At 40.7% G+C, this 14,876-nt stretch overlaps 1 protein-coding gene across 1 annotated transcript in view; it reads right to left on the bottom strand.

Moving 5' to 3' along the window:
- The window catches only part of WWC2 (WW and C2 domain containing 2), a 1,026,812-nt gene that overhangs the window by 474,300 nt on the left and 537,636 nt on the right, over positions 1-14,876 (bottom strand). Inside the window, exon 4 of the mRNA XM_078677991.1 lies at positions 12,213-12,289. Within this exon, the coding sequence (XP_078534117.1) occupies positions 12,213-12,289 (77 nt within the window). The remainder of the gene's footprint in view (positions 1-12,212; positions 12,290-14,876) is intronic.

Genomic DNA, 14,876 nt, shown 5'->3' with positions numbered 1-14,876 from the left:
TATGAACTTTTGTTTGGTACTAGAATGATAATCGAAGACCTTGATTGTCAGAGTTCAGTGGTGCAACAAAAAACCTTTGATATCAAAGATCGTTTGGCTGTTTTACAGGACTTAAATGAAACAGGAAGAAGTCTAAGTAACACAAAACTAAAGCCAACGGCCTCTGAAGAAAAACCACCTGTCCCAGCAAGACCTGTCTGGATTCCAAAGATTGGGGATTTGGTCAGATGGTCAGAGAAAAGATCGCGGTGAAGAAGGAATTTGGGCCTTCTTACAGAAAAGCAGTACCTGTCTTAGCTGTCAGCGGAACAAGATCAGTAGTACTACCGCCCCTTGCTGGTAAAAAGGAGAACAGAGTTGTATCAATCGACCTGGTAAAACCACAATCATGTGGCCAATAATAAGTAGTAGGCCCAGTGGACTCCCAAGAAGTAGCAGAAGACCAAACCTTGCTACAATTCAAGAGGTTCAAACTGAGAGACTAATCACATTTGATAAACCTGCAGTGAATAAAAAAGGACTATGCAACAAAGCCATGGAACTTGTGCCTCTTGAAACCCAAATTGCAATAGTTTGTCAAGAAACACCAATCTACAATGATGTAGCCTCTGACTACACAAATGCAAAGATTAATAAAAATCCGGAAGCAATTCCAACAATTGACAGAATTGCATCTGGCTACTTCATCAATTTCGATGACTTTTTAGAAGATCCAAGTGAACATGAAGAAACGCCAGCAACTAAAACTTTCAAAGGAAAAATGACTGAACTCTCATCAACTCAAAGAAACATATCTGATTTCACCATGGATTGAATTATGGATTGTGTTAGGTGTACTTTTCCTCCTACTCTGGCTCATTTTGGTTTTAAGCTTGGGAAGAATGATTGAAGGAAAATATAGTACAATGGACACAGCAAGTCAGAACATCAACTTGGTCCTAAAGCCTCACAGATCTTCTCACATTGAAAAAAGAGAACTATCATTAGTGAACATCACAGCCATTCCTATACCTGGTGGTGTAGCATGGGACACTACTGATTACGACATATATGGCCCGGTTGAACTTTTGAGATATCCACATCAGTTCAAGGTTTCATTAAGTGACTTTGTATCACCTAGTACTCTCTCTGATGATTGGGACTTTGAAAATATTAATAATATGATGTCAGATTTAGAAATGTCAGCGAAATTTACAGTACATGATTATTTAGAAGGCTCATCAAACTATGAAGAAATGTATTGCTTTAATCATTATGGGCATCACTATTTGCATAAATCTGCTAATCCTAGAAATGTTTTTACCTATAATCAATGAGAACATTGTCCAATACCGCCAAAAGGCAGCTCGAAAACATTTTATGAGAAATTTCCATACTTCTCAGGGTTTAACATCACTGATCCAGAAACGTTTTATTTTAAAACGTTAAATAAGACAGGAATGAAAAACATGTTGACAAACACTAAATTGATATATTCCACAAAATGTTATCAAAAAATGTCTACATTTGGTTTTGAATTTTGGAAAAACAACATTGAAACAAAAACCATTTGGGGTACAAAAGATTGGCAGGTACAAGGTCTAGAATCATGACACCATTCAACAAACAACCTGTCTTGGCCTAGCCAAGATAAAGGACTTAAACAAACCGTCTATACCAAAGCCCATACCTGATAGTAATAGCTCTACAGCTGCGGAAATAGACGTGTCCCATATTTTAAAACAAAACAGAACTAATCCTGATTGGAGAAAATGGTTGATATGGCCCACAGACACTAATAACTGTCAAGATAGATTCCTGAATAAAATACAGGGGTTCAAACAGAACAGGCCAGACCCAAGATATTCCCAGAGACAACATCCAGGGATAATTACAACATACAGTATAGGGAAACTATGCCTCGAATGGCTACAGAAATCCACACTGCCTGAAATTAAGCAACACGTGACTTTACTTAAAGAAGGTGCTGACTTGTGAGATTTCATATTGGGACCTCGCAAACAGCGTCAAAAACGTTTCATATACGCCGGTATATACGCTGCTTACAACAAAGCTTGGAAAGTAACGCAAATTGAAACTGCTAAAAAAATACGAGAAATTGATCGTATTAATTTGGAAAAATCACTGTCTGTAGTGGACAATGGGTTAACGACTCTGTCCTCCAGAATTTATTCACTGGACAGCATTGTATCATCTGCTATTGATATAATAGAACAGGATATGCTAATGTTACAACATGGCCAGTCCCAATTGCGTTCTATTGTACAGTTAGGCTGGACGATACAAAACCTCCGTTCAGGCTACGTACCATGACGTCTAATCAACACAACGTCATTATTTTCTATCTTTAACCTTACTGATAAACAAATCTCTTAGGCACAAAAAGGAGCAGACTATACAATGCTGAGCATTGAAAAACTTGAAAAATTGCCATTAACAGTCTCCGAAAGACCCGTCATTGAATGGATAATACATGGCACAATTACAATTCCGATTACGACTTTTCAGTTTCAATATTGCCAAAAGCATATACCAGCAGGCCTGTATGAAAGGTTGGGTAAAGGTTACATCAAGTCAACCTGGAATCTACCTTATACGCATAAATGTTACAGTGGGGGAAAAAAAGAGGTATTTCTTAGTGGTAATAACTGTAAAAATTCACTAAGCGGTACACTTCTGTGTCAAGGAATTAACTTGCATGGAGCCTGCGAAGGTTCCTCAAATAACCTTTCATGCCACCTGCACGGCACCCCAGCTACACAGATAGAGCCTTTTTTCAGACAACTTTCTAACGGCAGTTACGTTATAATAAGGACCGCAGCTGTTGTGGCATGGTGCCAGGAAGGGCCTATCTCGTCAGTGTAACTTCCATGGTCACTTGCTGTATGCAAGTAGTGTATCCAAACAGCAAACCAGACAAGGAGGCAACGATATGGCCTTCTCTGAATATCTCTTCTATTCGAATTGATACTTTAAGCAGAATGAAATCCATTCTTTTGCAAAGAACTGTGCCTTTAACCTCGTCTAAAGAAACGTATGATCTGCAAGTTGCAAGGACAGCGGCAGAGATACATGCATTATTATCAACAAATTGCCCCGTACATTTCGTAGAAATGTTAGGTCAAATTTTAAACATGTCTGATACCAGTGGCATGGCACATGTATTTAAGAAAATTTTTCCGGGACTATTAGCACCCTTTGAAGCAGTCCTGAGCATCTTCCTGAATTTCGTGCATTCTGTGTTTGGCGGCCTGCCTCTCATCTTGGGATTCGTAGCAGGAATTCTATTTTTGTTCCTTCTGCTCCGATATGGCAAATCCAGCCACAAACAAAACTCAGGCAACCATGGAAGATACGATCCTAGCGATGAGATACCGAGAAAGAATAACTAAAGTACTCGGCTTAGCTCGGCTAAGAGATCTGAATACTACCTGGTTTCTTTCATTCAGACCAATCTGGCAAGATTACATCCTACCTGTTCTACGATGCCTGCTATGCGGAGAAGAATGCGTGTTGGACGTCTGTCTCACACTACCATCAGCAGTACCTTTGGAAATCGATACTTTGCTTGGTTCGGTAACGGCTCATGCAATGTGTTGTCCCCACCGGCTACCTATTCTGATGACGGCATTCATTGAGACCTCACCATTACGATTAGGTGACGGTGAGGTACGAGATGAAAGCGGCGCACTGGTACAACCTTCTGTGACCATTGCTGATCTAAACACCGATGATGGCAATGCTTCTCATATATGCACTATTTCTGCTTTTCCGGACCTGGTCCTACTTTCACCTACTGTTGTAGACAAATTCTTTGCCAGCCTATCTGAGTTAATGTTCTCTCCTAACAACGAGAATAACTTTTGAGCACATAGCGTTCCCTGAACTCTGAATTCGACCTTCAATTTGAAAAACAGAACTTCTAAAAAACTGTGGAACTATTTTTTGCCCTAAAAGCGATATTATTTTTCCCCGTTCCCGAAATATTTACCTTTTTTTTTGGGCACATGATACTCTGCTTAAAGTAGAACTATTCTTAGAGAACAAGATTTCTATTTTGAAAACTCTAGAGACAATATTTTGATTCACCCTCTAGCACATGTAAGATCTTGTATAAATATGAAATGGTCTCGACCTTCTCTTCTGTATTAAGAGCCATTTCATAAATGTAATTTTCGTGATTCATTCAGTCAATATTTCAACGTACTATATATGCATTATCTGAATGATACCACTGCTTGAAAACGTACAGTATATTACTCATTTTTCGTGTATATACCATTTCAAATGCATTTTATGTATTTTGGGGTGGGATGGAAAACACATGCATATTCATATGTTTAGAATTGCTTAGTATTTAGTAATGATGGACATTATACGTGGAGTGGGTGTTGTAAACGTATCTAGGACCCTATTTAAATATTATAACAAATCATATCCTTATAAAGGCATAGGAATCATATCCATATTTAGTCATAGCCAATGCAGTCCAAATACGGCAAGGCTACTCCCGTAGACTCCTAGAAAGCACAACGCATTCTTAAACAAACCAAGCCTCCAGCAGCCCGGGAATTCCCCCTGCTTCTGTATTGATTTGTCCTAGAGCTCCTGGAGTCCTAAAAAGAACTGCGAGTTCTTAGTGACGTCTTATGTCCAACCTTACGTCAAACTCGGCACCTTCCAGGTATAAATATACCAACAGCTGCCCTAGCAAAAAATACGGTGGTTTGGCGCAGATCAGCTATCTACTTGCCCGACGCCCTGCTGTGGCAAGTGCTGAAGGAAGCCGACCCTCCCATTGACGCACTGAGAGAGACGCTGTCTTTTCTCCTGCCGATAAATCCAGCTCCGGTGTTTCCAGTCACCCTTGCGTGTTGCTGGGAGATCGAGTCCTGAGAAAGAGATACAAGACCTTCTTCATTCTATAACCAAGGTACGGAGCTGATTAGATCCTTAGAGAATTCTTTATTCAGATTCTTGGCAAAAAACTATCTTAACTTAAACTGCAGCTCACTTACTCCTTCCCACGTACTAGGCTTAGGTTAGGTACACCGGGGTAGGAGTATCTTAGAAGCACCAGTTGAGTACGTTTAGTCATGGTTTTATCTATGTATATATTTTATCTATTTTAAACACCATATGGCTTAGAAACCATACCATGCTTTTACAGTATTATTTTATAATACTCCTTTTACTGTACGCACTTTACTTTGTAACAAGTATTGCAATTGTGGCAACTCATTTCTCTTGCATGAGAAAGAAGACTGTTCAATAAATAACCTCTTTTATTGAAAACGCCCGTCTCTCTGTTTCTCTGCGCTTCTGGTGAAACTAAGCATGCACGATTGACTGAGTGACATAGTTTTATTGTTTCCGTGACTCTGGAGATATACTCCTTATTCTGGAAGGAGCAAAGTTGTCATGTTTATGCGGTTGTCAGAAACAAACCCTTCATGTCTATTCAGGAAAGTTAACACCTTGTTTACTCGAGAAAGTTTCTAGTGACCTCTGAGCTAGCTGGCATTCATAAATTAAGTCTAACATATTCAATAGAGACCTAGTCGACCTCAGTCCTACGTCTAAACTATCGTTTATGTTATTCCAATGCGCAGAGCCTATTGGGAATATAGGAACTACACTACAACATCTCTATGAAATATACTGGAAGACAATACATGTGAACACTATCATGGGTCGCCATGTTACACAAACAATGCATGGGACAATAACAATATATTCATCGCAAAACACCCAAATCATTCACCATCCTCACCCTTATAACAACAACATTCCGACCATAAAATTCAGAACGATGCAGAAAAGGGGGTGGTGATTGCACCATCAGGATTCAAGCAAGCCGGGCCGACGACGCCTGAAATGGCAGAAACCGGTCCCCGGAAGCTTGTTTCCTTCCCAGTACAAGAATTGGCTTGGTAGTTTGGTTTGCCCTGTTCCCATCATGCACTGGGACAGGAACAGACTAATTCGCATATAGCCAAGTTCTGAGCTGGGATGGTGCAGTGAGCTAAAAAACGGTGATGGATCAAGCCCTGATCTTTGGACTGGGTAAGAGTGTTCTGCTTAATTCAGGCACTCTGTTCATCACCACCCCCTTTTCTGAATCATTTTGTCCACCATAAGCGTGGAAGGGTATACTCAGATGTGAGTCCCTTCCTCATTGCACCATCAGGATTCAAGCAAGCCGGGCCGACGACGCCTGAAATGGCAGAAACCTGTCCCCGGAAGCTTGTTTCCTTCCCAGTACAAGAATTGGCTTGGTAGTTTGGTTTGCCCTGTTCCCATCATGCACTGGGACAGGAACAGACTAATTTGCATATAGCCAAGTTCTGAGCTGGGATGGTGCAGTGAGCTAAAAAACGGTGATGGATCAAGCCCTGATCTTTGGACTGGGTAAGAGTGGTCTGCTTAATTCAGGCACTCTGTTCATCACCACCCCCTTTTCTGAATCATTTTGTCCACCATAAGCGTGGAAGGGTATACTCAGATGTGAGTCCCTTGCTCATTGCACCATCAGGATTCAAGCAAGCCGGGCCGACGACGCCTGAAATGGCAGAAACCGGTCCCCGGAAGCTTGTTTCCTTCCCAGTACAAGAATTGGCTTGGTAGTTTGGTTTGCCCTGTTCCCATCATGCACTGGGACAGGAACAGACTAATTTGCATATAGCCAAGTTCTGAGCTGGGATGGTGCAGTGAGCTAAAAAACGGTGATGGATCAAGCCCTGATCTTTGGACTGGGTAAGAGTGGTCTGCTTAATTCAGGCACTCTGTTCATCACCACCCCCTTTTCTGAATCATTTTGTCCACCATAAGCGTGGAAGGGTATACTCAGATGTGAGTCCCTTGCTCATTGCACCATCAGGATTCAAGCAAGCCGGGCCGACGACGCCTGAAATGGCAGAAACCGGTCCCTGGAAGCTTGTTTCCTTCCCAGTACAAGAATTGGCTTGGTAGTTTGGTTTGCCCTGTTCCCATCATGCACTGCGACAGGAACAGACTAATTTGCATATAGCCAAGTTCTGAGCTGGGATGGTGCAGTGAGCTAAAAAACGTTGATGGATCAAGCCCTGTTCTTTGGACTGGGTAAGAGTGGTCTTCTTAATTCAGGCACTCTGTTCATCACCACCCCCTTTTCTGAATCATTTTGTCCACCATAAGCGTGGAAGGGTATACTCAGATGTGAGTCCCTTGCTCATTGCACCATCAGGATTCAAGCAAGCCGGGCCGACGACGCCTGAAATGGCAGAAACCGGTCCCCGGAAGCTTGTTTCCTTCCCAGTACAAGAATTGGCTTGGTAGTTTGGTTTGCCCTGTTCCCATCATGCACTGGGACAGGAACAGACTAATTTGCATATAGCCAAGTTCTGAGCTGGGATGGTGCAGTGAGCTAAAAAACGGTGATGGATCAAGCCCTGATCTTTGGACTGGGTAAGAGTGGTCTGCTTAATTCAGGCACTCTGTTCATCACCACCCCCTTTTCTGAATCATAAAATTCAGAACAACATGCACATCAATCCAACAGACCTTTGGTGTAAACAAAACAGCAGCATACAGAGCTGAATACATCGCAAAAACATCCATTCTCTAGGAAAATTAGACAAAATTCCCTATAGCTCCATGACATGCAATTAGTTCATGTGAATAATGCAAATTGTATATACATTTGAACAGACAGTATATAAATGCCCAAACAAATGCACAATATAAATGTGCAAAGAAAAGAAAGTTTAGAGTATCCTGTCTAGCACTTCCTCAGTCACGTCACAGCTCTCTTACCATGCTTCAGGTTTTTGTAGCACAGTCTGAAATAGACTAAACATGCAAGTAAAGCATCTTCTGCTGCAATATTAGAGTCATCTTTGAAGTATTAACTGACTCCTCGCTTTATAAAAAATAAAATGAAAACATGAAGACCTATTGGCTGAAACCATTTTAAAACATATCTTTATTAGGTTATTAAGTTATTCAGTATATCAAAACATTTCTCCACAGCTTGGTTTAGGAACATAGTACATTCCACTGTAGCTTTGCTCATAATAACGAAAGGTCGTAGTTCTTCAAGATGAAGATAGCGCTTGGTACACCAATTGCATTACAATCATTGTTACACACTGTCTGCTGAAACCATACATTGTAGCTCATTTGGTACCTTCATGTGACCTCAGCTAACGTCAAACGGGCATGAAGTGTCCAAACGTGTATGATCATTTGACTTTTCACCTACTCTCTGTAAATGGACAAGCGCAAACGTCTGCAAGAAGGTAGAGTATCTGTCAGAGGTGTGAGACCAGAAAAAAATCCTTACATAAGGCAATTAAGGGAGTACTAATGCTTCAAAGTAAGGATGAACAGGTTCCATTTCTGGACCTACGAGGATGTTAATCACGGTTAGCTAAAGGTTTTTTTTCTCAACGGCAAATGCATTCAAGAGATCGCTCATGAAGAAAAGTCCACGTTTTTTGGACACAATCAAAGGGCTGATGATTTAGTAAAATTTAAGTATAAAACCAATAATGCACCTGCTTTGACACCTTTTGGGGATGTTGCTGAATGCACTGTTGCTGAGCCCCTGAAAGAGAAAGGGGAAAAGAGAGGAACATACTGGAAACAACCTGCTCCGTACTCCTTAGATGCATTTTATACGACAATGGTAAATGGGTTTACCACAGGTTTTATACTTGAATATAAAAATGGCCTCCAGCCCGCTAAGATCTCCTAACTGAGCCGGCTACATACTTAGATCATTGGTAAGAGCAAAGATACCCATTGATGAAATATGCCACTGGAAGTGGGGGAGGGTAACCATCCTCTTAAAATAAATATCCTCGGAGTAGGCAAGGGTCTGCAAAACAGTGTATGAAGTTGGACAATCATCTGGTATTGGTAGAGAAGTGAAAAGCTGGAAAATCGTGGGTGCATCTCACTCTACTCCTACTACCGCTTTTGAATTGATTAGGAACCATAATACCTGTTCAAATCTATAACCATGTTGGCTAGCCAAGCATAAGCATTAAGAGGTAAAAACAATGCATGCAATAACCTATGAAAAATGTAAAAGAAAGCAACTGGAAGTAAATAATGATATGGCTGTAAAAGAAAACTGTGGTTAGAGCGGATCTTTGAAAAATAGGCTTGGGTCAACGTCAAGAATATGTTTCATCTGAAAAGGTAATTCAAAATGTCCAATGCCACAGAGAGTTCTAGAGAAAGCCACGTATTCTCTTGAACTGATTGATGCGAACTAGTGGCATCTTATCCCAAAGTTGTAAAGTGTACAAGCAGTTAATGAGGAAGATTTTGGAGAGCTGTAGGCGGAATACGATTAAACAAACTAGGACGTAAATGTGTCTTCCTGTAAAACGTTTTGAGTTTCAGATAACTCTAGAGAATCAATGAGGCTAGTTTGAAGGCACAAGTATATGGTGCAATTCTGGGCAGCACAAGAAGAACAAGGCCAAGCATCTGAAAGATTCTGTGTGGAAATATTTTATTAGCTATTGATGTCCTTCTTGATCTTTCATATTGAGACTGTTGGCTCTATTATATGATTTTTACTGCTCTAGCAGTAGTTCTTATTTTATTTTATTTGTGCATAAATGGTAGATCTGTTGTTTGTGTAGCTTTACCTTGTTCCCTTGTTGTCCTATTCTTCCCTGTGTTGTATTTTGCATCCCTTGTCTCGAGCTTTGCGTCTTGTGTCTGTTGTGTACTCTGGCAAGTCTTTCTTGACCCCCTTTTCCCCATCACGTCTGTATTCACATGTTACGTGCTTCTGCCTGGTGTAGTTTTAAATCGCAGTGAAGACTGAGTGCTGTTGCTGTACCTCTTGGACCTTCTGCCATGACGCTGTGGGAGTCTCCAAAAAATAACTACTTCTTTGACCACGTTGTAGCCACCATACTTAAACATTTTCGTGGTCAAAACTCAGTGATTTTAGCTTAAAGGCTTTGGCTCGTCATTTTCCCAGATTCAAAGGCAATGCATTTTGTCTCAATGAGAACTGACCTGTGTTGCCACAAATTAGGTGTTGCTCTTGGCCGACTCTCTTATTTATATTTTGTTGTTGCTCACTTGTCAGAGTCCTGTGCTCAGGTCACTGTCTTCTAAGGCCAGTTTGGTTCTCTTCAAAACCCAAATGTTTCTCGGACATTCATTTGAAGCCTGCTAGTAAGTCTACCATGTCACACATCCTTTTAAGAGTGCAAGGAAACTCGGCATTGCCAATGGCAGAGCCACAGATGACTCCACTAAAGGAAAAACATTGCTAACTGCCAAAAATTTGACAAACTGCCCAATTTAGGTTCGCCAATCTGCACCATTGATCGCAAAATTACTTCTGCATTACACCACCATGTAAATTACAAAAGTCCTAGTAGTGTGTTTAATGGGAGACATTTGACGCATGCCTACTTTGGGGATACACTTCCAATACCTACATGGTGTGCGACTCTGCCATGGTGGAATACCCTGTACCATTCTTAGGGCAACCTCATCTCCTCTGGAGATTCATGCAAGCTTATAAGTCCTAAAATGCAAAGTGTATATTCTTACACCCTGAGTGATAAATGTTGATAAGATCTATTTGCTCATCAATTTATGAGAACACCTTTAGGAATCTATTATTGTTGTAGGAATGGTTAAACTACTATCACCAAATTATCCCACCTCAATCCTTCCCCTTAGATAGTTGCTTCTTACTAGATGGCAGTCGCTTAGAAAAACATTAACTCAAGCCATGGTGGCAAAGTGGTGCTCTTATTTTTCCTATTATAATTGTAAACCAATGTCATAACCAGCTAATTTGACTATATATCTTCTTCCAAATCTCCAGGAATCCTCAGCACCCTCCTTGTTAACTCGCTCAACTGACCTCACACATCTTACTAAACACAATTATTCTCACAGACAAGTTGGCAACCTCTCCTGTGCCCGTTAAGACTATTTGGCCCACTTACAATCAAGCTCTAATCACTCTCTTCCAACAAAACAGGAGACGGGCATTTTACTTACTTGAATATGGGTCCACCTTCGTGACATCACTTGGGAAAGGTAAGAAGGCTATCCTGATGCCAACCATCAAATCTCATATAACAACCTTTAGCACAGCTTGATTAAAGCATCTCGGTCATATCCAGCACTTGACTCTTTCTCGCCAGGTCTCATCCCTTTCTTGCTTCTCCAAACTATCCAGTCTCACACTGCTCTCTGGACTCCCACTCACAATGTTCAATAACTGCAGTAGTAAACCAATTGCTAAGACTGAGTCATCCCGTCTTCGAATTATAGTCATGCCTACAAGCTCCCTGACCTCTCTAACAGACTAGAACCCTGTTACAAGCTGAGAGGTACTGAATTTGGGAGTTGAATTCCTTCCATCCAATTATGAGTGGGCTGTTGTGCCTGGACCCAGATTTACTGGGTCAGGTAACAATGGACCCGATTTTAGCACCTTGTTAAATCACCTCGGGCCTGGGTTGCAGTGCACCCGGCCCATTGCCTGGCCTCCACCTCACCATCTTCCAAGATACAGGGAGAGCTGGTAATGCTCCTTCTGCTAAGCAACGTCCTTTTCTCTTACACCCTCCACATAAACAACTCTCCACCCCAAAGTAACCCTCATGTCCACATTTACTACGTTCTTAAAGCAGGTAGTAAATGTAAGCATTAATCCCCATGGAAAAGGGAATACTGTGCAAAATACCAATTGGTAAAAACAAATTCACATATTTCTCCCCCAAATTGTGGGGATTCATTTGGAACTGCACAGTAAAAGCAAGTTGTTAACATATGGCACCTGTATTTACAGGGTACACACTTCCCATCACCCTGGTGCTATTCAGCTTGTAATCATGCCTGGTATTCCAAAAACCCACCAGCCCCATACCTCCCAGAGCCCATTCAGCCCACAACAACCTGGAGTCCACACCATCAACATCACTCTCACAAGTGACTAGTCTCCTTGCCACAGCATACCATAACTACCTATCCCCTCACTTCATTCTTCCGGGACTATTAGCTGAATGCGACACAGCTGACCATCACACTAGCTATTCATACCCCCTTATGAATATGGAGTACACAGCTCGAACTGCTTCACCTCTCATGTTTTAAATAACTCTGTTTCTGTTTCATGGTGCTTCTAATACTGTTTGCACAAACAACTACCACCCACCATGATGGATTAGCATCCTTACCCGAACTTTTGTTGTTGAGATCTCTGCCTTCAGAATGTCCGGATCGTACTTTGTGCTGGATGAAGAACCTGAAAATACTTGAAACAAAACATGAGAAATGTTAGTACAAATGCATTAATTACTTGGGATTTAATGCTGCCTCCTAAAATAAGGCGGAATTCCTACCCGCAGCCATTAATTTGAGATACCAACTGCCTCAATCACTGTGTCACCAGCCAGTAAATAGCCACCAGCCAAGTTATCCACAGCAGAAAAATCAACAGCTCTCCACAATAACACCAACACACAGCCCCAAATTACCCCCATACGGCCAATGTGTCCCTTCCTAAATAGTAAAAATAAAGGTAACTATAGGGCTAATTTTAAGTTATGTGGTAGTGAAGAATTATCAGATTTCTTTAGGAGATCCTAAAGCAGGAATATCTCAACGTTGGAATTTATTTTCACATGCTAATCCAATGCCAAAGACAATGTTACCAGTTGATTCTCCTCTGGATTGTTAATGTCCTCCTAAAAGCTGAAGGTTTGCCATTACCACCGAACTCCAGATCAGGTATAGATCCCTGTGTTGCTGTACAGAGTATTGCCACTACCCACATACTAATAGTGCTATAGACAATTAAAGTAAATAAATAAAACTTGGTAATCCTCTCTTATCAAAGTAAATGCCACCTGAAAAAATACACTTTAAAAAACAATTATATTCAGATATTAAGATGAATTCAATGCAAAAATGTGGCATACTGTAATAACAAGATAGAGCTTTCATTCTTCCTCATTTAAATAAAATGAACATGGCTTAACTCACTTGTGACGGTGAGCTAAGTAAATTGCACTCTATAACAGAATGTTCGCAGGAAAAAATGATGAGCGAAACTGCTGTGATTACACTATCCCTTTACGCAGTTCTCTGCTCTCACTGGTTGAGATGTATGACTGCCAAACCAAAGTTATGTTTTAATGGTGTTATTATCCGTAAAGACTCTTTTACTCATACAGCTTAGATCTCCGTACTCCAGCCTTGTGATTCATCCTGACAGTGTACCAGGAAATATGTTAGGACAGCACAAAAGTTCATAAAGGGGGACCACAGTTTAGCTGGGGATTGTAAATAGTGCCAGCCTAGATCTTCAAATTCGTAGACTAAATAATTGATCTAACGGTTGTGGATCTATGGCTACTTCTATGAAGAAAAGATAGAACTTAAAAAACCTGCTCCTCCTTCTTTAGAGACTGACAAAATGTCTCTGGCTTATAAGCAACTACATCACAATCTCGTTCTATGGTGCAATCCTAATAGGCGAGTTCATGGCAAAAGATTGTTCTGAAAATCTTGGACAAACCGTTGTTGTGAAACGGTTATTTTCATAATGTGGGGCCGGGCCTTTTCAGCTACTTAAATCAGTATGTATTATTCAAGACACAGAAATGAGAAAATAAATAATCAAAGTACTTCACGTCTATACCAGTTTAGTAGCTAAAACTTGAATGGTGTGAGCAGGGAAGGAAGAATATCCAGGGTTATGCTCTGTAGTATTCCAAAAAAGTTCTTTATTGAGTATATTTCATAAATGACAAACAGTTCAGCCAACACATTTCGTTCTCATTGAGAACTTCATCAGGGCTTCGCAGGGTAATACCCGTGTGGAAGGAGAGAAATCTGTTAACTGTACGCAAGGCAGCTACCTCGAACACCAAAGAAATCTCAATCCAAAGTTTAAAAAATTTATCAGTAATATGTCTGAAGCAAGAACTCCCAATGTTGTCCCAAATCCAATAGTCTAGATAGGTCCAAGGACATTCCCTCAAATATCTGAAGATGGTATTTCTGAATTGATTTAGTTATGGTAGTAAAAGGTCACAATCCAAGTCATATGAAGATGGAGTCCAGCAGAATTATGATCTGGGGCAAGTATGGATAAATTTGCCTTTGAGAGATAAGGATTTTCATAAAAGAGATATTCTCCGGTGTCCCGAAATAGTCTTGAAGCCAGTACTTCTTCAAGGTTATCAGGGCAATATTTTCAAAGTAAAGGTGGGCACTAACCCAAGGCCAAAATCCAGCCTGTAGAGATGACGACGGCTTCCGAGGATAAATATATCAACGGCGTCCGAGTTGCCGGAAACGTAGCCTTGCACAGTTTAGTAGCTAGACTGTTGACAGACCATACTGCTTTCTCCATTGCCCTCGAATATTTACCTCAGTTTTTTACAATATTCTACATAGCATGATGTCTCCTGGTTACATCTCAACTTCCACAAAATAACCATCTGTGCTATAAAAACTATCATCTTCCGTGGTCATTGACATAGCAACACATCATTATGATTTTTTACACCGATTGTCAATGAAAAAATAAGCTATTTGCATATTACATCTAAAATAATATCATTCTGAAAGGTCAAAAATTCTGTGTGATAATCCATGCCCTCACGAGGAGGGACCATACTAACTCTGAAACACCCTAAGATACAGAATGCTAGAAAGGTTGTGATGCGGTGTTGGGTTGTAGTGTTACAGCACTGCATATCAATAAAAACATAGCTAAAAATACCAGTTATAGAGGGGCCAGTCTGCCCTTAACACATCTTATCATAAAATGATGAGTGAAACTCAAGGGAAAAACGACACCTTGACCACTGAGTACTCTGAAATGCAACTTT

The sequence above is a fragment of the Lissotriton helveticus genome, chromosome 2_2 (genome assembly GCF_964261635.1).
Source record: "Lissotriton helveticus chromosome 2_2, aLisHel1.1, whole genome shotgun sequence".
NCBI lineage: Eukaryota > Metazoa > Chordata > Amphibia > Caudata > Salamandridae > Lissotriton > Lissotriton helveticus.
Note: the sequence above shows the minus strand (reverse complement) of the source record. Positions and strands in the feature narration are given on the sequence as shown.